This window comes from Hoplias malabaricus, chromosome 18 (genome assembly GCF_029633855.1).
Source record: "Hoplias malabaricus isolate fHopMal1 chromosome 18, fHopMal1.hap1, whole genome shotgun sequence".
NCBI classification, from domain to species: domain Eukaryota; kingdom Metazoa; phylum Chordata; class Actinopteri; order Characiformes; family Erythrinidae; genus Hoplias; species Hoplias malabaricus.
Window position 1 is genome coordinate 14880425 of NC_089817.1, and position 24212 is coordinate 14904636.

At 39.1% G+C, this 24212-nt stretch overlaps 3 protein-coding genes across 6 annotated transcripts in view; 2 read left to right on the forward strand and 1 right to left on the reverse strand.

Moving 5' to 3' along the window:
* The first annotated feature begins 847 nt into the window (after positions 1-847).
* On the forward strand, positions 848-8372 carry tiprl (TIP41, TOR signaling pathway regulator-like (S. cerevisiae)). Of its 2 annotated transcripts, none has more exons than XM_066650949.1 (8): positions 848-853; positions 1345-1471; positions 2025-2204; positions 2305-2401; positions 3453-3584; positions 3796-3891; positions 5745-5807; positions 7115-8372. In XM_066650949.1, the coding sequence occupies exons 2-8, from the start codon at positions 1362-1364 to the stop codon at positions 7244-7246; spliced, it is 810 nt and encodes a 269-aa protein (XP_066507046.1). In that variant the 5' UTR covers positions 848-853; positions 1345-1361; the 3' UTR covers positions 7247-8372. The 2 variants fall into 2 exon arrangements, with proteins under 2 accessions (XP_066507046.1, XP_066507045.1); XM_066650948.1 differs by lacking the exon at positions 848-853 and adding an exon at positions 875-1028 and having other exon boundaries at positions 7115-8371.
* Positions 8373-8447: 75 nt separating this feature from the next.
* Positions 8448-15580, forward strand: riox2 (ribosomal oxygenase 2). 3 transcript variants are annotated; one of them, XM_066650946.1, is made up of 10 exons: positions 8647-9026; positions 10268-10689; positions 10815-10934; positions 11139-11267; positions 12257-12360; positions 12460-12562; positions 13490-13658; positions 14229-14317; positions 14421-14543; positions 14750-15580. In XM_066650946.1, the coding sequence occupies exons 2-10, from the start codon at positions 10270-10272 to the stop codon at positions 14906-14908; spliced, it is 1416 nt and encodes a 471-aa protein (XP_066507043.1). In that variant the 5' UTR covers positions 8647-9026; positions 10268-10269; the 3' UTR covers positions 14909-15580. The 3 variants fall into 3 exon arrangements, with proteins under 3 accessions (XP_066507042.1, XP_066507041.1, XP_066507043.1); XM_066650945.1 differs by lacking the exon at positions 8647-9026 and adding an exon at positions 8448-8617 and having other exon boundaries at positions 12257-12562; XM_066650944.1 differs by having other exon boundaries at positions 8643-9026; positions 12257-12562.
* A 266-nt stretch (positions 15581-15846) lies between these two features.
* The window catches only part of LOC136674754 (uncharacterized), a 34349-nt gene continuing 25983 nt past the window's right edge, over positions 15847-24212 (reverse strand). The window contains exons 13-22 of the mRNA XM_066650936.1: positions 23089-23219; positions 22463-22589; positions 22224-22256; positions 21904-22013; positions 20529-20655; positions 20151-20278; positions 19913-20036; positions 18306-18467; positions 17570-17729; positions 15847-17344 (exon numbers count right to left, since the gene is read on the reverse strand). Of these exons, the coding sequence (XP_066507033.1) occupies positions 17256-17344; positions 17570-17729; positions 18306-18467; positions 19913-20036; positions 20151-20278; positions 20529-20655; positions 21904-22013; positions 22224-22256; positions 22463-22589; positions 23089-23219 (1191 nt within the window). The 3' untranslated portion in view covers positions 15847-17255. The remainder of the gene's footprint in view (positions 17345-17569; positions 17730-18305; positions 18468-19912; positions 20037-20150; positions 20279-20528; positions 20656-21903; positions 22014-22223; positions 22257-22462; positions 22590-23088; positions 23220-24212) is intronic.

Here is a 24212-nt window from a genome sequence, read left to right on the forward strand (position 1 = left end):
ATGCTATCCGGATGTATTTTTATCACTGATAAGAATTAAAAAGTTTTTCACTGCAAAAATCCCCCTGATCCCATTATTGCATTGTATTAGCCTCAAGGTGTGACAACATTCTGCTAACTCTGAGTTTAAACCACATAATATAATATAAATTTGTAACTCAGCTTCAGTCCAAGAAGAAGAAGAAGGAAAAAAAATCTCTGTGCCATCTTTTTTAAAGAACAGTATGAATATGAGTGAAAATACCTAGAGCTCACAACCTGTTTTCAATAAATGTCAAATATAAATCAACACAAATACATATAAAAGCAGGGGTTTTCAGTGAGTAAATTATCCATATATTTAATTTTAGTTTGTAATTGTTAAAACATTACGTGAATTTTTGGATACATTATTTAATTTTTATGTTGGAAATTTAGGTGACATATCTTTTTCAAGCACCCCAGTGCGTAGAACCCTAATGTTTTTATTCAGATTTTTCTTCTTCTTCTTCTTCTTCTTCTTCTTATTATTATTATTATTATTATTATACACTTTTATATATGTCATAAAGTATGACAATTTATTTTTGGCGATTGCATGATATGATCATCTAAAATAGACCTTCCAAATACATTTACGAGGTTATAATGCAAACACATATTAGCCATAGTGTGGTTGGGGAAGCTGTGTTGTGGATGTTATTGAGGGTTATTTTGTTTATCTGAAATGTATTTTACGGTTGACGGTCCTGGAGTTTAAGGCGGAACTGAGAGCTCGAGCTCGGGGGCTGCTGTTTAGTGACGGACACTCAGGAGCTGAGGTGTAGCGGGCTAACAGCTATCCGAGATTCAGGGTGTTTAATGTCATTTTAAAAGTGTGTATGATCACATTTATACGTCTTACGCAGAAAAGTAACTTCAGAAAGAGGGTTTATTTAGCTGTGTAAAGTGCTGCACTCATGTTTTTGCCAGAAAACATTAATTCAACAATTTCCTCTTCTTAGCAACATTGCTTTGTTTTTAGCAGCTAGCCAGAGGTTTATCAGCACTGTAAGGATTATTTTCATAAACAGACATATCACAAAATAAATTCTAGTTATTACTATGATTAATAAATCCTAGCATGTCTTTTTCAACACTGTGTGTATTAAATGTGACTATTACGGATTGTAAAAAATAATTAACCTAGCGTGTATGCTATAACTGACGGGCTCAGCTCCTAAAACGGGCTAAAATCTCTAGATCTACTCAGTAACACAGGTTAAACGCTAGGGTTAGAGTTAAAAACTGCTTTACCTTGGCGTGTATTTGGCTATAATTCAATGCATTTGTGTATGAAAGTTGTAACTCCTTTTTTCCCATTCAGATAAACTAAATTCAGCCATGTCGACCATGTCTCATGGCTTTAAAAGCAGCAAGCAGGACTTCACGTTTGGACCATGGAAAGTCACTGCAGCAAAAACCCACATCATGAAGTCTAAAGATATTGAAAGGTGCATAGTATGAACGTTATTCCAACACTGTTTCTGGAGTTTATGTGATAAATTGATACTGTGGTTTGCAGTGCATTTCCACTGTCATGTCTTGCACATGGGAAGTGAGAGATGATTCAGTCATTATATTTCATTCACAGTCAATGAGCTGGTCATTTATTTTTTGGATTTTCAAAAAATCTCAGGACATCAGATCCAGGATTACATCCAACACACCGTTATAGACCTCATCACAGTGTAGTCAAGACACTGGTATAGAATGTGGAAGTTTTGCAAATACCAAGCCCATGTCTTCCAGTAAAAAGGGACAAAACCCCCATTTCTTTTTAGAATATGTCTAAGGTGGCTGATGTCCACAATAAAAAGACAAATATAGTAAAGTGGTCAAACCATTAAAATGAATTAGTTCTGTAAATACTGAAAAGTACTGAAAGTATTGAGAAATGAATCACATGCGATTATGTTAGAAATGCTGACAACTTCCTAATGACTACTTATTATATTTTAACCAGTTGTATAAATTGTTTTTAATCTGTCACTATATGGGTTTCAGGTTAGCAGAGGAGATGCACATGCCCTCTCTCCCAGAGATGCTTTTTGGAGATAATGTTTTGCGTATTCAGCACACAGATGGATATGGCATTGAATTCAATGCCATTGATGCTCTCAAACGTGTTAACAACGCCCTGGACATGGTGAAAGTGGCTTGTGCTCAGGAATGGCAGGAAAGCAGGTGAGTGAAACATAGTATTAGAATAATTTGTCACATGAATGGACTGAACTGTGCTGGATTTCTGATCCTACAACAATGTTTTGTTTACTTTGTTCTGCAGATCTGATTCTGAACATAAGGAGGTTGTGAAGCGATACGATTGGACATATACAACAGATTACAGAGGGACATTACTTGGTGAAGACCTGAAAATTAAGGTAATTTGACAAGTTTGTTTGATCATTAAAAGAAAATACTGTGGCAATTTTAATCCATTCAGAATGTTTTTTTTACATAAAGCAAATACACTAATAAGACTAGAGGAATAGTGGAATTTGGCACATTAACATGATTTTTATTAAATCTTTGTTAATACCCCAGTGGGGTGGCATGGTGGTGCAGCAGGTAGTGTCGCAGTCACACAGCTCCAGGGACCTGGAGGTTGTGGGTTCGATTCCTGCTCCGGGTGACTGTGAGGAGTTTGGTGTGTTCTCCCTGTGTCGCGTGGGTTTCCTCCGGGTGCTCCGGTTTCCTCCCACAGTCCAAAAACACACATTGGTAGGTGGATTGGCTACTCAAAAGTGTCAGTAGGTGTGAGTGAATGTGTGTGTGTTGCCCTGTGAAGGACTGGCGCCCCCTCCAGGGTGTATTCCTGCCTTGCGCCCAATGATTCCAGGTAGGCTCTGGACCCACCGCGACTCTGAACTGGATAAGCGCTTACAGATAATGAATGAATGAATGAATAATACCCCAGTTACTTTACTGACATTGTCAGTATAGCCAGGTAGGAAATAGACTGCTCTCGATTGATTTAGCCCCCTAAACCCAGGGTTTGTGCTTTATGTGTAGAATCAATTAGATTTTAATAGAACAAAACATCACTGCTCTTACTTTTCAGGATGACAAATAACATCATAAACACTGGGACAGTGTAATTCAACAGCAGATTCACCAGACCTTAACCCCAATTCTGAAATACATATACACAAATACATGAACAGGCCCTATTTAAAGACACTAATATACTTCTTACCTGAAAAGCTTAATGATGATATTAAGGCAAGAGAATGCAAAAAAAAATATTACAATCGGAATTAAATTTTCTGTGGAAAACATGACCAAAATTTTTATTTTCACTCAGTAATAAGTGCATATTTTATGGAATATTTGTGCAGTGGATAGAATAACCTCAGATTACTGTGTCATTATGCAAGAGTGTTTTTGCCCAGTCTGAAAGAATGAAACCTTTTCCCTATGAATGTTACCCAGGTGTCTCCCACAACAGAGAGAATAGACTTGGAGAAATTGAAGGCTCGGGAACAGATCATGTTTTTTGAGGATGTGTTGCTGTTTGAAGATGAGCTCCATGATCATGGCGTTTCCATGATCAGTGTGAAGATTGTGAGTTATGTCTGTTTTTCCATATTTGTGTATATTGATGTACAGTTTTACAAGAGGTTGTTATTCACAAATGTTCTTTACAAAGGTCTAGAACGAGAAGAATCTGTTCCTGTGAACTAGAGAATAATGTGATCCTGACTTTTGTTTCTAATCAGAAATTCCTCCCCAGTCAAATCTCTTGGATTTTACACTGCTCTGATGTCTGTTTCAGAGAGTGATGCCCACTAGTTTTTTTGTGCTTCTGCGCTTCTTCCTGAGAGTGGATGGGGTGCTGATTCGGATAAATGACACACGGCTCTACCATGAGGCAAGTGAAACTGGATCTGCCACCAGAAGTTTTTGACAAATGTGTGGAACTATGCAGATTAACCTTTACTCTAAAGCCTCATCCTTGTTTGTACATTATGTTCATTTTTCTCAGCTCCACATACCATAAAGTCACAGTTGTGTTTGATCTAATCATAGTAGGCCAACACACATTAACATCAGTATCAAAACAGTACAGAGAATGATCCATTAATTCAAATAAAATACTTGCTCTGGGTTGGTCCCATGGGGGTCCTGACCACTCAAGGACATGGTGAAAGGGGGCTAAGAAAATATGCAGAGCAAAATATGGAATATAGCCTGTAATTGTAGAACTGTAAAATAGGGATGGGCGGTATCCATATTTTTCATACCGTAATACCGTCTAAAAATATTATCTCGGTATACGATATTACCGTGGGGAGGTGGTGCTCTATCAGGTTGCGCTGAACCTTATATCTTTGAGCACAAAGTCGAGTGAATTTAGCTAAACACAGCCTGATAGTGCACACCGACACACGTGTTGACTAGGAGAGCAAATTTCAGCAACTGGTGCTGAAGGAACAGATACGTTCGAAAATAAGTGTACACTGTTTAGAAGTACAGCTGGCGCTAACGGGCACCTGTGGTTTAGCTAGGGTGACCAGATATCCATCCATCCATCCATTATCTGTAACCGCTTATCCAATTTAGGGTCGCGGGGGGTCCAGAGCCTACCTGGAATCATTGGGCGCAAGGCGGGAATACACCCTCGAGGGGGCGCCAGTCCTTCACAGGGCAACACACACACATTCACTCACACACTCACACCTACGGACACTTTCGAGTCGCCAATCCACCTGCAACGTGTGTTTTTGGACTGTGGGAGGAAACCGGAGTACCCGGAGGACACGGGGAGAACACACCAACTCCTCACAGACAGTCACTCGGAGTGGGAATCGAACCCACAACCTCCAGGCCCCTGGAGCTGTGTGACTGCGACACTACCTGCTGCGCCACCGTGCCGCCCGTGACCAGATATGAGATGGTGAAAAAGAGGACGCGTCGATGTTTACAGAGAAGGTTATCGACCAATAACGGTAGCTCTATAGTCAGACCGTCCTATCCGAAGATTTTAGGCTACTTTACCACGCCCCCTTCTCACTCAAGCGAACCAAACGGAGTAGGGGAGGGGGCGGGACTAGTTTGTGAACGAAACGCTTCTCAAAATTCTATGTAAGCTCTAGTAAATCGAAATTCCTAAAAAAGTCTAAAAAAAAAAGAGGATATCTAGTCACCCTAGGTTTAGCACATCACAGAAGGTTTTTCAGCGAATTGAGGCTCAAAACACTAATTTAGAGAATAAAGCCATATACCTTTGAGCACAAAGTCGAGTGAAGGATTTTCTGAGAATTTTGTCTGTTTACAGCCCAATTCCTTTCTTTTAACCCGAACTCACAGCTAAACTTACAACTGCGGTGGGCTAATGTGCTTTTGCTTTTCTCCACCCGTTTTCAGACCGTGACATCAGCAGTCATTTAGCTCCCACAGCGCCCCCTCCCTGTAGCTCTCTTAAATGCACATGAACATTTTAGGCGACTGTTAAAGACAGAACCGAAATTTCACACACCACACACACGCCCTCATTTTAAGATACTTTCCACATCCGTGGTATACGGTATTATTGTTATACCGCCCAACCCTACTGTAAAACAGATCAGAACAGATTTTAAAGCAACATTTTCTAAGACCGGCTGGTGTTCTCAAAGGGCTCAGTGTTAAATGTTCTTAATGTTTTTATAGCACATAAGTGTTGTTCATCTCTCTTTCTCTCTCTCTCTCTCTCTCTCTCTCTCTCTCTCTCTCGTGTTGCAGGCTGGAAATAACTACATGCTGAGAGAGTTTAGCACACGAGAAAGCAAAATATCAGCACTTCAGGTGTCTATTTAATAATTCCTTAAAAATGGCAACATTGAAATGAACACATATATTTTTATATAATGATTTAAGCATGTATTTGCCGTCCATAAAAACATGTATCTACAGAATAATATCTTTATAGGAGAAGGAAATAACATTTTTTAACTTTCACAGGACATCAATGTGAAAATATTTAATTATAAGCAATTTTTGCATTTTTCATTCATTATGAAATTTTCACATAATCTGAAAGACATCTGCTGTGTTCAAATGATGTGGTAAACTAAAAAGTGACAAAAAATGCAGATGTCTGTAAAGATGTAGAAAATCAAGGGTTTACATGCAGAGTTTTAAAGCAGGCTCTGGGCATAACTTGTAATTTCCAGTATGTCTCCCACAATTTTATGGTAAAATCCTACCACTTTCATTATAAGATACAAAAGTGGAGAAATCAGGAAATCAAGTGAAGATTTGTTTATTTAATTTTTCCTTAAATTCAGATGGTGATGGGCAGAAGTTAAAAACTAGAAAATTGGGAAATAAAAGGGAATTAATAGTTTCTTTTCCAAAGCAAAAAAAAAAAATAGTTACACCCAGGTTTCTTCATTTGGATTTAGTCTCCAATGTTCAGAAAATGTAACTAAAATGTTGCACTGACCCTTGGTACTTTTATGTTATTGTAATTTAATTCTTTTATGTTTATAATACATAATTGTCTTTTATATAACATCTGTATACAGAGAGAATCTTGTTAAAATTCATTACCCCGATCAGCCATAACATCACTACCATCTCCTTGATTCTCCATTAATTTTCTGTTTTATCTCCACTGACTGCATAGATGCACTTTGTAGTTCTACAATTACAGACTGCAATCCATCTCTTGCTCCACTTGCTTCGTTAACCCCTTTTCACATTGTATTCAATGGTCAGGACCCCAAAGTACCATCAGGAACATTCTCAGCCTTGCAGTGACACAGACATGGTGTTAGTGTGTGTCGTGTTGGCATGAGAAGATCAGAAACAGCAGTGCTGCTGGAGCATTTAAATGCCAAAAATATCCACTACTAAAATAATGCCTGCACTGTGGTGGTCTTATGGAGTTTTTGATCATTGAAGAACAGGGGGCACAGGTCAGATGGACTAATGTTTAATTGTAGAACTACCAAGTGTATGTATGTAATCAGTGGACAATGCGTGTAGTAACAAGCAGGTGGTAGTAATGGCTGATAAGTGTGTATTTCCAAACAAATGTACACAAGGGTATTTATTCATGTTAATTTCCACTCTGCTTCTCTTTGGTGTATTTTTATTTTTTTCTGCAGCACATCCCTCCTGCCTTCTACACAGACCCTAACGAGATTGCCCAACACTTACCGCTCAAGCTCACAGAGTGTGAGAAGCTGGAGTTCCCCAAACAAGAGCTCTCACCCACGACAACCGCCGAGCCACAGTGATGCACACACTGTGTATTTCACACATTTCAGTCCTCAAAGTAAGAGTGCTGATCTTTTACATTAGTGAATATAATATAAATACATATGAGCGATGGTAACAGAGCCTAGATCAGCATTCATACATTGAGGTGTTTGATGGACCCAAGCTCAAAACTGGACATGTCATGACCTGCACGTCTGCTTCAGCTTGAAGAAATGTTTGCAAGCACAGGTCCAGCATGCTCTGAAATCACACTGAAGACTTGTTTTATAATGAAACACTTGGAGCCTGTCTCAGTCTGTGGCACTGTTACGGAGCATCACTACTGGTGTTATGTAAATCTTTTGAACATAATATACATAATATGTAAACTGAACTGTGGGATATTCATTTGTGATGATTGTGCATTTTTTATAAACCAAGAGCAGAGTGTGATGTGACTGGAATGGTTGAGTACTGGTCTGGGGTTTAATGAATGAAAGAAATTAGAACAGGGAATGCCTCATTAAACAAACATGGATAAATGGAAACAGCAAAAAGCGATGTAGAAAACCTAAAGCCAGAGATGTTGGCAGTGAAAAGATAATGAACTACAGTGTTACTCGTTTGTGTTTGGTATCTCATTATGGAAAACACCCCTCCTGCATGACTGACCATAGAACAACGGTCTAAGGCCATGAGGAAATGAGATACAGAGTGAATGATGAAAAATAGCTCAAATACCCAAACATCTACATGTGCCATGACAGATGATGCCTAGATTTCATGCTGGTAACAGTGTGGATGGTTTTCTTCCAGCTCAAATACACTGCTAGCTTTTTGTGGCTTTTGTTTTCTCCATTGTTTCTTCTTTGACCTATGTAATGTATAATAATTTCATAAATAATTTAAAACATTTCTATCAGAACAAACGTCAAAGATTTTAAAGTGGATTCTTCCTTAGTTTCTGGTTTTATGTGCATTTTAAAAACACATTTTGAGAATTTCATTTTAAAGGTTTCAATCACGTTGCATTTTAACATTTTAAATTGTTCAATGGATTTTTTTTATCTTTATTAAAGTCAGAATTATTTCACAGCAATAGTAATAGAAACTAATGTGTATATCATTTTTTAAGGGTTTTCATCCATCCATCCATTATCTGTAACCGCTTATCCAATTTAGGGTCGCGGGGGGTCCAGAGCCTACCTGGAATCATTGGGCGCAAGGCGGGAATACACCCTGGAGGGGGCGCCAGTCCTTCACAGGGCAAGGGTTTTCATATGTACCGTTATTGTATATTCACAAGATTACATGGCAACATTCAGAAGACGGGGATTTGTAAATTAAATGGTTTTGTTTGCAGTGTAGATATGGCAACCCTGGTTCCTATCACCCTATATTCAACCCTGGTCAGTACATTTCTGTGCAGTGAGCGTATTTTTCATGTATTACCCTTCTCTAAAAGCTGAAAGTATTAGTTTACACCTCAGCCATGACATGATACAGAAGTGGAAAATAGGTGTAATTCACTTTAGAGGAATGTTTAACCGACTCTGGTCCCCTGTGAAGGGCATCCACATGTTCTGTGCTTGTTCTTTAAGTACATGGCTGCTTCCAAGAGCCCATACTACTGTATGATATCACTTCAAATTTAGTTTTTTTTCCCTTCTCCTGTTGTGTGCCCGGATGCTGGTCTGAATTCTATGTGTTGGCAGTGTTATACATGGGGACAGAGTTATTGAGACGTGTTTCTAGTCGGCGGTATTTCAGTGTGATACTGGGCACTAGTTTCACGTGTGTGTTCTCCGCCTCAGTGCAGTAAGTCAACAACACTGTTATAAGCCACATTGTCTAATTTTATTATCGTTACAGATGAGGGATAAGTTTGTTTCTTCCTGGGTGTGATCGGCTGCGGCAGATAGCTCAAAAACGCAGTCAGTAATGAGTCTTTTTTAAATCATGCCTTTATAAGTATGCCGACACGTCTTGGGAGCGTCTCAAATGGCTTTCTGTGCCCTATGTAGTGCACCATGTCGGTCATGAAACAAAGACTTAAACTTAAAAAAAGTTAATTCCATGTTTGTTTTAAAGCCATTTATTCCTAAATATATCTGTCTGTCTGTTTTTACATAGCTCTCTGTGGTGGTAGATGCCACATTGTAATGCATTATATAGGGAACTGGCAGCGGTTTGGGACTTAACCAGTTAAATGTATTGTTATTTTCTCAAAGCATGGTCTACAGTGATCTGCAGATGTTTGTTGTATCATCAATCTGAATGTTACATAATTCCAAACTTCCAAATATCCAATTCTGTTCATGTCTGACATACTCTATACTTGCTACTTATTGCCATATTCTGTCAATAAGGCTTTTGCACACAATGAATATTTTAAGTTGAGTAATATTTCCACTGGACTTGAGTTGGAATTTCAGATATGTGCATCTCTGTGTTTTTAAGATGTTGTTTTCCAAAGTACCTTAATCAATTAAAACGGCATTGTTGAGCTCTGGTTTTACTATACATGACTTTGCTGATATCACAAAATCTAAATGCTGAACACTTTCTTAACAAGTCTAATATTACAAATAAATATTATACATTCATTGCTTCACTGACGGTGTAGAACTGGGGTTCATCTGTTGCTCTGCATACATTTTTAGCATCTTCCTTCCTCTTCTGCAAAGTATGTAAATGATTGTTTCTGTTCTATGATGTGGTGGTGTGTGTGTGTGTGTGTGTGTGTGTGCGCGTGCGTGTGCTGGTAAGAACAGAGTAGTGCTGCTGGAGATTTTAAACATCCCCAATGTTTCACCAATCAAAAATATACAGCCAATCACTGATGAGCTACTGTCTTGCACCTATACAGTGACCAGAGAATGATCCCAGTGAATTCAGCAGTTTGGATTTAAGATGCCCTTATATTTATATAAACTTTATAAATGTAGACTGTTATCCTTTGATTGGTATACTTATTTTTTATTTATTTATTTTGCCAATGTTGTTGGAGAATGAATAGTCCCCGAGTAACCACCAAATTATATTTCTTTACTGGACAGAGATGCCGAAGAAAGGGAGATCAGCAGTAACAAGCAATATGGACAAAGACGTAATGTCTGCTAAACAGAGAAAGATAGACAGCCCTCTGTGCTTTGAATCACCAATCAGTCTGTTTCAAAGTCTGATCAGTCCTATGGATGTGGAGCAGTTCTTCCAGCAACACTGGGAGAAGAAGCCTTTACTGCTGCAGAGATCAGACCCCTCAGTTACATCCTACTACCAGTCCCTTTTCCAGCTGTCTGACCTCAAACAGTTGTGTACTCAGGGCCTGGAATACGCTCAAGACCTGAATGTGTGCCGATGTGTGAATGGCAAAAAGAAAGTGATGAACAAAGAGGGACGTGTGAACTACAGCCAGCTGAGGAAGGACTTTGAACAGAGAGGAGCCACCATACAGTTCCACCAGCCACAGAGGTTCAGGGTGAGAATTTTCACTCACAAGACCTAGAAGACGAAAACTAGGAGATTAAGCAGGTGGTGTCTTTTAAATGTATACATATGTCATACATTGTTGTTGATCAGACGTTGTGATTTGTGTGTGTTCAGGACGAGCTGTGGCATATTCAGGAGCAGTTGGAGTGTTTCTTCGGGACACTGGTTGGCTCCAACGTCTACATCACACCTCAGGAGTCTCAGGGTCTACCACCACACTACGATGATGTGGAGGTACTTACAAACAGCAGGGTTCTGTTTAAGGGGCCTTAACCATTCCCAGCTTAAGACAGTCTTACTTATTGGTAGAAAGCATAAAGGCCTAATTGACAATATTTCGTTTGAATTGTTTGAATACTCTGAATATGAACATACATTTAAAGTCAATCATAATATTTGCAGAGACTCAGACTTTGGTTCCTTTTTGTCTTTGTACAGGTGTTTATTCTGCAGCTGGAAGGACAGAAGCACTGGCGTCTGTATGAGCCCACTGTTCCCCTGGCCAGAGAGTACAGCCTAGAGCCAGAGGAGCGCATTGGCAAGCCCACTCATGACATCGTATTGAAAGTAATTACAACAAAGTCTATTATAAAACAAGCCAAGCCTAACAGCTCTGTGAAAATAATAGGGAACTGCAAGTGTGCTGGTATTTCTGCTCATTTCTCTGGAAAGCTATTCCAGAGTTTAAGAGCTACATAAGAAAGGGATCTTCCACATACAGAGCTGTAAGTGATCTAGGGGTTTACAGTAAGCCTGTCACAGCTGAACGACGTGATCATCAACAACTCAGTCAGATACACTAAGTTTATTATAAAAATTATAACGAGCTAATTTTAGATGCTCACCAGTGTTCAGATATGCACAGCTTGTGTAATGTAGTAGAGAAATATATGGAATGAGTTTTAAATTGGCATATTTAACTCATCAGGACTTGACATCATCTAGATTCATGTGGTGGAATGCAATCAAATCTTGTAAAAATGTAAAGCTTCAGAAACTCTTTTTGGGGCAAAGTTGGAAAGACTAATTAACTGAAAGGGAAAAAAAGTCCATTTTTAACACGATTAATACCCTTAGTGAGCAATTTTAGCACACAGGGACAGGGAGAACATACATCCAGAGCAGTAGTATGCCAGACATACTGCTCAGGGAACAGTTGGAGGTTAGGTACCTTGCTTAAGAGGACTTCAGCCAAGCACAGTATGAATAACCTTGAGACAATTGGCCATAGAGTGCGTGCATGAGCTTGACCATTAGGAGGTTTAAGTGACAGAAGAAAGACCAGGTAGTCTGTCGTATAACCTTCCTGAGCCAGTTTAAAGGCAGCAAGGTGACCTGGGGCTGCATATTTTTTCTAAGTCCAGTATATAGTATAATAATATAGTATCATGGTGCCCCCTCCAGGGTGTGTAATGCCTTGCACCCCCAGTGATTCCGGGTAGGCTCTGGACCCACCACGACCCTGAACTGGATAAGCGGTTACAGACAATGAATTAATTAATTGTGTATAATCATGTGTCTAATTTTGAAGATTATTTTTAATTTGATGCCTGCAGGCAGGTGATCTGCTGTATTTACCCAGAGGAACCATCCACCAGGCAGACACTCCTGCAGGAGTGGAGCACTCTACACACCTCACACTCAGCACCTACCAAAGCACGTATGTAAACACACACACTCAAAACCACGCTGATGAAGTGTTATCAGTTTCAGAGAAACTCTCATTTTTGATCACTGTCTGTACGTCTCTCTTTTTCAGGTCGTGGGGCGACTTCTTAATAGACGTCTTCCCCAGTCTCCTGTTTGACTCCATGAAGACAGACCTCAGCCTGCGTCAGGGTCTGCCAAGAGGCCTCCTCACTGTAATTTTAGCCACACTTCTTCAGCTACTGTAATGTAACACTGAGGGGAGTTTTGTGAAGCAGTACTTTTCAGTTTAGCCAGATAACTTAAGCCCAGAGTCCTGCTTGTCCAATGTGGATACAGCTGAGAGACATTTGTTTTTGGCTGTTAGACTGACCTTAGTCTGTTCACTCTGTAGGTATCTCTTACATGACTAGGCTCCTATTTCTTTGAATGGGGATACGAACTGCTTTCCCTGACATTAAAAGCTACAGTAGCTGAAATTCTGGGTAAACATCTGCCAAAAATCACATAACTAGATTGTGGCTAATTTTTGCAGCGTGTACTCTCGTCTTCCCCTGCTACCGCTTCATCCACTGTAGGGGGGGCTTTTTCCAGTAAGCTGATTGACTCTTTCCACCTTGCGCCCAGTGATTCTGGGTAGGCTCCAGACCTGCCGCAACCCTGAACTGGATAAGCGATTACAGACATTGAATGAATAGATGATTGACTGTTTTTGTTTAAAGAAACACTATGTAAGATTTTGCTCCAGGGCTCCCCCTACTTGTGCAGAGTGTAATTCATGTATGCAACACACGTACAAACATTACATAGTGCAGTTTCTGCAATGCGGAGCCTGGAGTAGCAAAAAAAAAAAGAGGCCCTTTGTCCCTATTACATCTCAGTGGAGAATCAGTGATTTGAAGAAGTAATTTTAAGGCAATAATATTACATATTGTTACTTTAAGTGCAGGACTTCACGTCATGTTTGGCATTAGCTTATTCTATGATTTTTTTTATTTATTTTAAACCACTGACTAGTTTCCTCATTAGAATGTCTCTGGCTAACTGTGAAATCCTGTTTCACCAAATACCTGTTTCTTTGTCCTATGTAACTCTCATTCTTTTTCCTTTTGCCTCTCCCCTTCTCTCTGTATTTTTGACAGTCTGCAAGTGTGAGTTCCGATGTAAATAAGCAGGTGTGTGTGTTTCTGAGAGCTCTAGCGGAACACATTGAGCAGGGACAACAGGAACTTCGCTCCACAGAAATGAGGAGAGACTTCATCTCCAGTAGACTCCCTCCATACAGACTGCAGGAGGAGGATATTGCTCCAGGTGAGCCATTAGCACAGTGCTTTGGTGTCTGCAGCTACAAATATGCTAGCTCAGTGTGTAAGTGAAATAGACTTTCCATGCACTTGCTAGTAGCTTCAATATGTCCCAGTTTCTCTAATAGTGTGCTAGAAAATGTATGAAATGAAAATACAACATATGTTTCTAACAGGATATGCCTAACACCAACATGTATATTTATTATGCCATACAGCATTGCGTCCCCCACTCCAGAAGATAAATACATTTAATGTAGCATTGTGTCCCTAAGTATCTTATTTATCAGTCAAATATTCTCTGAAATAGAATATTCTAGAGGACTATTGCATGTTTAACAGCTGTAACCAGAAAATCTCACTCTGTACGACCATAGCACACCTCGGTGGAAAACATGTAGAAATGTTTATCAAATGTCATTCTTAACACTTTGATTGTGGCTGGAATATCCCTTTAAATCCAAATCTTAGTCTCTTTTCAGCTGTTATTTTTAATTATTTGATATAGACCATCATCTAAACTGTGATTATTTGTGTGAAGCATTTTGTAGCTAAATTAAATAATTATTTTTTTTAGTTGGAAAATTACCAGCTCTTAACGACAGTGTGTGTGTGAGATTCAGAGAACACATTCTTCTCACAGTGGAGCCCAGTCAGGACAACACAGTAAGAATCCCTTTTTCATAAGTTAACTTCATGTTGCCTTTTTTATTATAGTCACTAGCAGAAGAACATTTGTATATTTAAAATGGTGTTTTTCATCTTTCAGGATGAAGCCACAGAGTTGGTGGCATTTGTGTTACACTCCCTAAAAAACAAGAGGGAGACTCACATGATGGGGGCACGTGGTAATGAGGAAGAGGAGGATGAAAATGAAGAGGAAGACTCACAGGTAGGCCACAAGCAGATTAAATGGAGTATAGAGTTTGTTCAAATATTGGAACAGATGGATACCTTACTTTAGAGCTGTTGGCCTTTTAAGCATTTAGGACTTTTCTTTCTTTTTAGGGCTAAAATATAGTGGAGAGGGTTTATTTTTATTTATTTTGGTGATGAATGCCTCTGGAGGTCTTTTCACTTGTCTGTATACTGCTGTAGTTCCAGGGTCTTCGCTTCCCTGTCACCCATCTCCCTGTTCTGAAACGATTGCTGAGTGGAGAGCGCCTTCTGGTGGCAGAGCTGCCTCTTCAGGAGGAAGCAGACAAACTGGGCCTAGTGCTGGGCCTCTGGACTGAAGGACTGCTTCAGGTCTGTTGACCAGTCTCTCCCTGAGCTACAGTATGCTGTGAGCAGGCATGGTGGATTTCAACAGTCTTGTATGTAAATCGTAAAAAAAAACAAAATAAAATAAAAAATACCTTTCCTCATTTGGACCGAGGAGAGATTGTAGTTGCCTTACCATTCATAGCATATGGAGATGGAAGCAGAGTCAGCAGTTTCAATTCTGGTGCTGGAGGTTTCAGGCAGTTGTCCAGCACGGTTTGATTTTCCTGAACAAACACAGCTACTAAACTTGGCACTTCCCACATGGAGTGAAGCAGGTGTGTTTGAAAAGGCAAATCCCCAGACTCTGGACGCTCTCTTCACAGGACCCTGCACTATGAGAAAGTCAGCTCTGAGGGATTGTGTGACACAGTAGTGTTTTTCTTCTGCTACAGAGTGTACTATTGTGTTGTGAAGACGCCAGAAGGCTAGTGGGACAAGTAGCCAGGATCCTCTCAGTACCATTGTTAGACAGCTACTGTTTTGATAATTGCTTCATGTCTTTCCATCAGCCTCCTCCAGTCTCTCATTCACACACAGACCTATGAATCACTCTGGAGTGTGAGGAAAATAATCTGAGAGTCACAGTTACTTTGTCATGACTTCCGTAGTGGTCAAACACCTTAAATAATTATATTATATGGACATTGTATGACTCATTCTTTCTAAAAGCTTAATAAAAAAGTTAACTCAGTCTCAGTATTGTTGTTTTTAAAAGGCCCTGAATCATGGTAATAACTAGTTTGTGTGTGTATATATATATATATAAATAAAATATCATCACTGTCCAGTGAAAACCTGTATCTCAACAATAGCAACTTTAAATGCAAGTACATGTAAAAAGTAATTTAGGAACATTACACTAAAATTGAGACACTTTTTTATTGAACAGTGAAGATTTACACATTTTCAAAACAAACCAATCACTCCTCATTCCAGCTGCAATTTAGATTTGTGATATGTAAAAAAAACCCAAAAAAAACAATGCACTAACATTTACCCATGTATTCACACTTACGTTATAAGGAGTGTTTCAACCTTGGAATGTTTTTTTTTTAAATGTCTCAGCTTGTCAGAGCTCATTTTTATTTACATATATCTAGATTAAAGTGACAGGCACAGCCTAAAACAACCCGCTTAAATCGAAATGAATACAGACAGGTTGGAAAATGTTCCCTTATAAAGGTGCACTTGTCAATTTCACCAATTGCCTGTTTAATGTAGGTCACTCAGCCCAGATCCCAACCTGTGTGTTAGTCAATGTGACCTCCCATGGCCAAGCAGGACAGTCACTACCATGGCAGCCACTGTGGGCTCGAGTGTCGTTTTCAAACAGGTTTCCTCAAGCACAGTTTAACTTATGTTCATTTTTACTACTAGTGCACCTTAGAAAAAAGAAAACAAATCAAAAACAAAAAATACAGCTGTGGCTTTTTTCATTTAAATGGAACTCACAATTTTATTACATATTAATTACATCTTTTAAAAACACTGAGCTTATTGACTTGACTGTACATATTCCTCTTTCTTAAAGAGCATAGTCAGTATTTTGATACACCTTTTCCTGAATATAATACGGTCTGTGTTCAGTGACAAATCCAGTGATTTGACCAGGTTTAAATAAAAAAAATAATAATCCTCTTTACATGGCCTGACAGGAATAAATATTTGCTTTTGGCTTAGGTTTCTTTGAGTAAAGGGAGATTTTACATGACATCATATCAAGCAGAAGAGTCCTGCATTTTCCAATATCGGTACATAGGGGGCGCGCTATCCCTATGGCCTCTTAAAGTGAGGCTCTCAGTAGTGCAAATGTGCTTCAATGAATAAAACAAAAGCAAGCATATCATCCATACTCATTATTGCATCAGATAGCTAGCAGTAGAACAGAAAACTCATTTTCTGCCCAAGTACTCCAGCATTGTAGAGTGATATTTGTGGAAGTTGTGATCTGGTTTGTGGCTTTAAAACTGAATGACACCTCTGGTTCAGAGAGAGCTTTGATAACTACAGAGCCCTGCTTTCATTAACAGAAAATATAACCTGCAGATGTTCATGGGCACAGCAAAGTACCTACAGTTTAGAGCCAGGTTACTGATGTCTAGTTCAGGACAGCCATGCCATAACTCAGATACCAAAATCTGCTGTTGAGGTGCGAGAACAGAAAAGAAACAGACATGCTGTGGCTTTCCTTGAGTAGATTGTGGGAACACTGGTCTGGACATTTTGTAGTGTGTTCCTATTTTGGCTGTCAGAGGCAGTGCTATTTAGCTTCAGATGGTCCAGGCCAGTACTGTGGCAACGCCATTGTGGAGAAAATTTTAGTTTCTCAGTTTCACAACTACAACACCTCTATGTCCCAGAACTGAGTGGCATTATCAGCACAGAATTCATTCAGGATCAGATGATCCCTGTCTATTCCACTTCCCCCTGAAACAATCAGAACAGTCTATTATAATGAAAAAGTGGCAGGCTGTGTTTGTAGATGTAATGTAGTCATTTAAAAGATAATTCTACCACTTGATAAAATATTCCAATTAATTTAAAAGATTAAAAAGTATTTACAAATCTGAGTGGTTTGATGTGTCACATCAAGCAACTCTGATTCCCAAAAAAAAAACCACATTATTCCAAAAAGAATTAAGACATTGTTACCTCTCCGGTCCAGGACTAGGCTGCGGTCTAAGTGAGGCGAAATTGTCCCGTTCTCATTTAAACTCCACCTCTGATGTATACGTCCATGTTCTTCCCATAAGGCAACTCTAGCGCCTACGCATGCTTTTCCACCAATCACAGACAGACAACCCTTTCCCACCTGCAGACACAAATTCAGGCCTAGGGTCATGCTCTGTGGGAAATAGCAGATATTTTCACACAGTGGCAGACTTCTGAATTCAACTATATAGTTCAGGGGAAATTTCCTCAGTCTGGGGACATAGCCCAGGAATATTACTACCCCAACGACTTCATTTTATAGCAACTGCAATCACCAGTACTTTAGAATTTGCTGAGACTGATTAAATGGTCGTGTCCAACATTACAGCTTGTACTTTAGTTTAGAATTTCAATAGTGCTCTATAGATAGAAACATATCTTCTAGTCTATTTTTAGACAAGCTGTGCTTCAGTTCTGACATCTGAGATAATATCAAACAGGTAAGGGATCAATGCAGTGCTCTGCTATTTTAATCACTTGTCTCTGTCAGAAACTGTCCTTTAAGCATTTGAACTAGGGAATCTACATTCTATATAACAATGGTGGTGGAGGACACAGGGAAAAAAAAAGAAAAAAAAAAGGCCACATGCCTAGATGCACATGGCATTCTAAACATCCAATGAGGTGAAATGCAAAAGCAAATACTGTTGTTTCATTTGATTATTTAATTACTCACCTTGCTTTTGAGCAGGTCTTGGTTATAAATCCAGTACTGTGTGTCCTGTGAGCGATCAGCAGGTTGCAGCAAAAGTTTGGGTGGAGATGAAGGGTCCAAAGTTCTTTCTACAGTTAGTGCTGTCCCTAGAGCTCGACTCCGCAACTGCACATACATCCGCCGCTGAGGAGTAGGAAACGAAATGATGGGCAACAATGGGTTTAGATTAAAAAATTTGTCAGGGCAAAAAGTAAAACATTAAATACAGAACAGGAGTGGTAACACTTTGGCACACGCAGCTTTCACTAGCATCATAAAATCACATTGATGGGCATGTGATTTGTGAAATAACAACTTTACAGGACAAAGAAAAAACCTTGGAAAAAGAAGACTTTATTCCAAGTAATTTTGGAGCATTTCTATTGGTCCATTCATAACAAAATGTTCACACAATGTGATCCTTCACTACAGCTGCTGTGTTCCAAATATGTAGTAAATTAATAATAGACAAAAATGCAGACATATGTTTTTCATTGAACAGCAATGCTATACTATATGGTGGTCTGTACAGGAAATGTCCAATACTCATTTTCGTTACAGCAGGCAAATAAGCATTTGCAGGCTAGTGCAGGTAGATTCTCCGGATTTCTGGAGATTCTGGGATTGGCTCGGACAGTCAGATAGCTGCTAAATAAGGCCAGGCGCTGTGATCCTAGATGTGAGGCTGAAGCACTGTAGGAATTAAAAAGCCTGCACAGACCTCTAATTTAGCACACATTAAGAGATCACTTTCCTGTTTTGTTTCATTAAAAGCATATGGGGATGGAGTATACAGTGATTTCATAAGGACATAACACTTATTTCAAATAATTATTTTGAATTAATGAAATAAAATTATGAGGGGAGCTTTTATACAGCTAAATAACTGTGGCAGAACAGAAATGCACAACCCATGTCTTCATATCCCCTAGTGCTCTCTCGAGTTCATGCAACCACACACTACTGTCAGATCCATCTGGCTACGAAAGAGCATAAATATCTGTTTAGGAATGTGTGGGTTTATCAGGGCCCCACAGAACACCACTCAGGCACACACAAATATAAACCGAAACTTTTAAACACACACACAGCCTGAAATAACCAGTCTAATGATACCGCACATGAGTCAGAGACTACTCAAAAAAATACTTTCTGGTAAAAACACAAAAGTGTCATAGTTTTGTCAGACAATCACAAACATGATCTTTCTACTTTCATACAGTGATATGAGCTGTAACAAAGATTTTCATTCATATTAAATGTAGGTGAGATCATGTATGCTATGAACAAAAATACTTGGTAACAATAGAATTAGGACTTGAATCTTCCTAAGTTTAATCACGCTACTCCACTGTTACCTCTTGTAGTCTCTCACTTGAGATTTAACACTCTGACGCTCATCTACAAATCCAAGAATGGTTTTGATGCTTTTATGTGCAGAAATAAAGCTGTGCTGAGTGCAATGGCTTTTTATAACAATAGCTCACTGAACAACACATGAAAGTAGCAGAACAAAACAAATAATTGACTACATCAAGTCATATACAGTACAAAGAAAAAAGAAGGAAGTGTGCATTAGTATTATTTACCTGTCTGAGAGGCTGGAGAGAGCCGACTGTGTCCCAACCACTGTATTCACACCAGCATGGATACTCGCCTGTCTGCAGCAACATCTGCCTCCCCTTAAACTGGCTGAACTCATACACCACCCAACTGTGAGAAATAAACATATACAGGGTTCTAATGATTAGTAATAATGTATTTAAAAAACAGGTTAATCATTAAATATCTGAAAATAATATGAATGAAAATGTGAGTAATTTTTACAGGCCACTGTTGACTCTGAGAGACTGAGTGAAAAAGCTGTCCATAGTCTCCATGGGTGAATCTGCCACAGTCTCCAGCCCCTCAAAGGAGCTGAGTGAGAAAAGACTGATGAAGGGTTCTGAGAAGCTCTGTATGAGGTAAGAGAAAAACGGGCCAGTGTGATTGAACACCATGTTGTAGACAAGCAAATTATTCATGAAGAAACTGCATAAATAACATCACTATAGTATCAATGGAATTTCAGGAATCTGCACTATCAGCAGAATTTCTCTCCATGTTTAAACCAGCTAAGACATGTTAAATTACAATTTGCTTTTTTCTTTGGTAACAACTAGAACTTCTAAAGATTACAAGACATGGCTGGACAGTGAAACTCACGTATGGAATGGGTTTGAAGGATTTGATGGCTGCTTCCACACAGCCACAGGAAGCGAGGTCAGGATAAAGACCCTCCCCAAGGACAAACTGGTTCCCACAGTAACCTTTTTCATCGTAGAGCAACCAGCTAACAAATAGAGACAAAAGAATAATTTAAAAAAAAATTAAAAATCTGTTGGCCATCTGTGTGCCACTGATTGCAAAATGATGACTGGCAGCGAATCACATATCTAAAAATGATTTGATCTGTCAAGCTAATGAAGAACTGTGCTGAACAAACTATATTTGGCAACATCACTGGCATTAAGTTAGAATTATATGTTTTACTGATGAATGTACAATACTGGACACACAATAGGCTGAAAAAATTTGGAATAAATCCATACTCATTTAACAGGTAAACTTACAGGAGTTAAGGTAGTATACAGGTAAATAAGTTACTGTAATTACTAAAGTCATTATAAAATGATTGATAACTAATGATTAATAATGATTGGAAACATGGCTCATATATTTGACAACGTGAACAGTGCAGTAACCTTAAGGTTAAAGATATGTTTGTAGCATTAATCCTAACAGTGAAAAACTGAGGCCACATTCCTTTTGGAATTTTCAGTCTAAAAAGTGCTGTTAAGATGAATCAGAGGGCGGCACGGTGGTGCAGTAGGTAGTGTCGCAGTCACACAGCTCCAGGGGCCTGGAGGTTGTGGGTTCAAGTCCTGCTCCGGGTGACTGAGTTTGGTGTGTTCTCCCCGTGTCTGTGTGGGCACCTGTGTGGGTGCTCCGGTTTGCTCCCACAATCCAAAAATACACGTTGGTGGATTTTTGGATTGGCGGAAAAAGTGTCCGTAGGTGTGAGTGAATGTGTGAGCGTGTGTGTTGCCCTGTTAAGGACTGGCGCCCCCTCCAGGGTGTATTCCCGCCTTGCGCCCAATGATTTCCCAGGTAGGCTCTGGACCCACCGTGACCCTGAATTCGAAAAGCGGTTACAGATAATGGATGGAAGATGAATCAGACAACTCTAATAAAAACTTCAACTTCAGCCTCAAATTCATCCATTTAATTTACACCATTTAGGGAAGGAAAATTCTTATTAGAAAGTAACCCCAGCCTCATGAATCAACCCACTTTAATTTGCACTGACAATTTGAAAATGAAGTTTGGAATAAGAAGCCAGAATGTACTTTAAAATGTTGAGTGGCAATCCTTGTTTGCTCATAAATTCAAGAGTTTGTTTTAATGATTAACAGGGAATGTGAACTGAATGTTTTACAGAAATACAAACAATAATAAAAGACAGAACTTCCTCAGAATATTGCCATGTTCCGTTTTCAGAACTGTGAATGTGATGCTGATGAAGCTTAGAAATTCTTACCTTCCCTGAATCACTCTGAAAGATGCTGGGCTCAACACCCCACAGTCTGCCGTTTCACTTTCAAATGTACTACTCTCTCCTGCAAAGCATGGTTTGCTGTAGGAACGCAGCTGCACACAGTAAAACATAAAAAAAATGCTGGGAAAAGGGTTTAGGAGAGTAGAGCCTCTTGATCTACACTGAAAAATAAGTAAGAGTTTTAAAAGATTTCTTTCAAAAATATTTTTAATTCAAGTGGATTTATTTAATTTTATGTTACAGTGTTGTATACCTAATATGTTGTTCTACATTGAAGGCTGTGGCAATGGAAAAACACATACCAAAAACTTTGGTTCCTCTTCGCTGCAAAGCTCCTATAAAATCACCAATAAAACATTTTGCAGTAAATGTATATGGATGTATGAGGCCTGACATTAGGTAACATCTGAAAGGATCAGTATTGCAAGTGATTCAACATCATGAAAGCAAGTAAATTGCATGCAGTATACTCTCTCTGTATTTCCCTCTGCACTCTGTTACATAACATAAATGGCCACTGTGTGTCTGTATGTATACTAACCCTGCGTATTGGCCGGATGGAGAGAGGCGAGCTCTGCCTTTCACCCCAATAAAGTCTTCCAGGATGCTGGCCTTTTTCAAGCACACACTGCTCCTCTGTGTAATATTTCCCACTGTATGCTACCCACCTGAAACAACACGAACACTTGAAACAATGAAGTCACATCTATGAGCTTACAGCCACAGCGAGAACTTCTACAATAAACTCAACTCCAGTTTTAGAAACCTCAGCAGTTTAAAAATGTCCAAGTGCTCTAGAATTCCAGTTCAGGCTGTCTCTTATTATGTTAGTACATGAGCCTGTGGCAGAGCCAGACATGCACTGCACTGAACCCCAAGACACTTGAATACCTACTTTTAATTAAAAAAATATCACAAGATTGTATTATTATTATTATTATTATTATTATATTAAGTTCTTAATTTTTTTTTAATCATACCAGAAAAATTTCGATTTGAGGAGGAAAAAAATCAGCTTTATACGAGAACAAAAAGTAAATGGGCAAGGGTTTAATGAAAAAAAAAAGAAACCTAAAAATATTTAATTACAAAGTTTTGATATAACAGTGACTGATAATTGAACAACATATCAATGGAAGTTTTTTTTACTCAATGTCCTGCACTCACACTCCACTCTTTACATGGACAACACCGGCCTCTTCAGTTAGTCCATTCAGCTGTAGGTCTGGCACATCCTTGTCAATTAGCTTCATCTGCTCCCCAGAACTTTTCAGAGAAACTTCAGGCTCAGTGAAATCCTGAAATCACCACAACAATTCCCCACATAACACAGCTGTATTTCCTCCGATTTCCATATTAACTGTCAGCAACATATTAACTATCGGCCAATACCTCATAGCAAAGTCTTTCATTTTCATATGTAGAGTTTTCTAATCTTTGAAAATACAAACTGTTCCAATAAATCTATGCTGTTCTGGTCTGTAAATGTCCTGCTCATCTACTGGTCATGGTGCAGAGAGAAGCTTGACAGCATGAGGAGCATAGAGAAACAGATTAGTGGTGAGAGGGGAGAGCTGTAACAACCATATCCACCTGAAAAATCCCTTTAGAGACTGAGGCAGTAAACTCCTCTTCTTTTTCCCTTTCTCATATTCATCTCTCTCTCTCACGTTTTTAATGCCCCTGTTTTACTTTCTTTTGTCATTTTATCCAAACATGTGCGAACAGTGGCCATAGCAAAAGGTTTAAATCAGTGTGGATTATTCTATGCGCTGTTTATTGAGAGATATCAGTGTGTGTCTGCAAACTGGGTCAAAGCCTCAGAGTCTCAAATTCAAAATATGACCCACTTACATCCCACTCCAAACACAAAATTTCTCTGAGATTGCATGTATTTAGAACAGCCTAAGCAACTGTTGGTACCCTTTAGAGCATTACCGGACATTACCGGAGGTGGATTGCAGGCTGTCTGGCTGTCAGTGCATATATATTTTACACTGATTTTAACTGGTCAGTTTTTTGCTTCTTGGTTTTTAATATTTATCTAAACAAACATGCAGGTGTGGGCTTGTGAGTGGCACACAGTGTTGGCACTCTCGTCAAGTGACCATATATTTGATCATGGGTGAATCTACAGCTGTGGCTGTAGAGAAATGAGACAATATTCGTGTGTTTATTTGTGCATTTCTAAAAAAAAAAAAACCATACCCAAAGTTATTCATATAATTTCCCAATAATCTATGCCAAAGCTTTTATTTGCCATTACAGCAACCAAATTGTTCCTATAATTA

Excerpts from the sequence above, each read along its gene's own strand:
- tiprl (XM_066650949.1), top strand. The coding sequence starts at position 1,362 with ATGTCGACCATGTCTCATGGCTTTAAAAGCAGCAAGCAGGACTTCACG. Across the intron at positions 1,472-2,024 it reads AAGTCTAAAGATATTGAAAG|GTTAGCAGAGGAGATGCACA; the intron begins GTGCATAGTATG and ends TATGGGTTTCAG. Across the intron at positions 3,585-3,795 it reads CCATGATCAGTGTGAAGATT|AGAGTGATGCCCACTAGTTT; the intron begins GTGAGTTATGTC and ends TGTCTGTTTCAG.
- riox2 (XM_066650945.1), top strand. The coding sequence starts at position 10,270 with ATGCCGAAGAAAGGGAGATCAGCAGTAACAAGCAATATGGACAAAGAC. Across the intron at positions 10,935-11,138 it reads CACACTACGATGATGTGGAG|GTGTTTATTCTGCAGCTGGA; the intron begins GTACTTACAAAC and ends GTCTTTGTACAG. Across the intron at positions 14,544-14,749 it reads ATGAAGAGGAAGACTCACAG|TTCCAGGGTCTTCGCTTCCC; the intron begins GTAGGCCACAAG and ends ATACTGCTGTAG.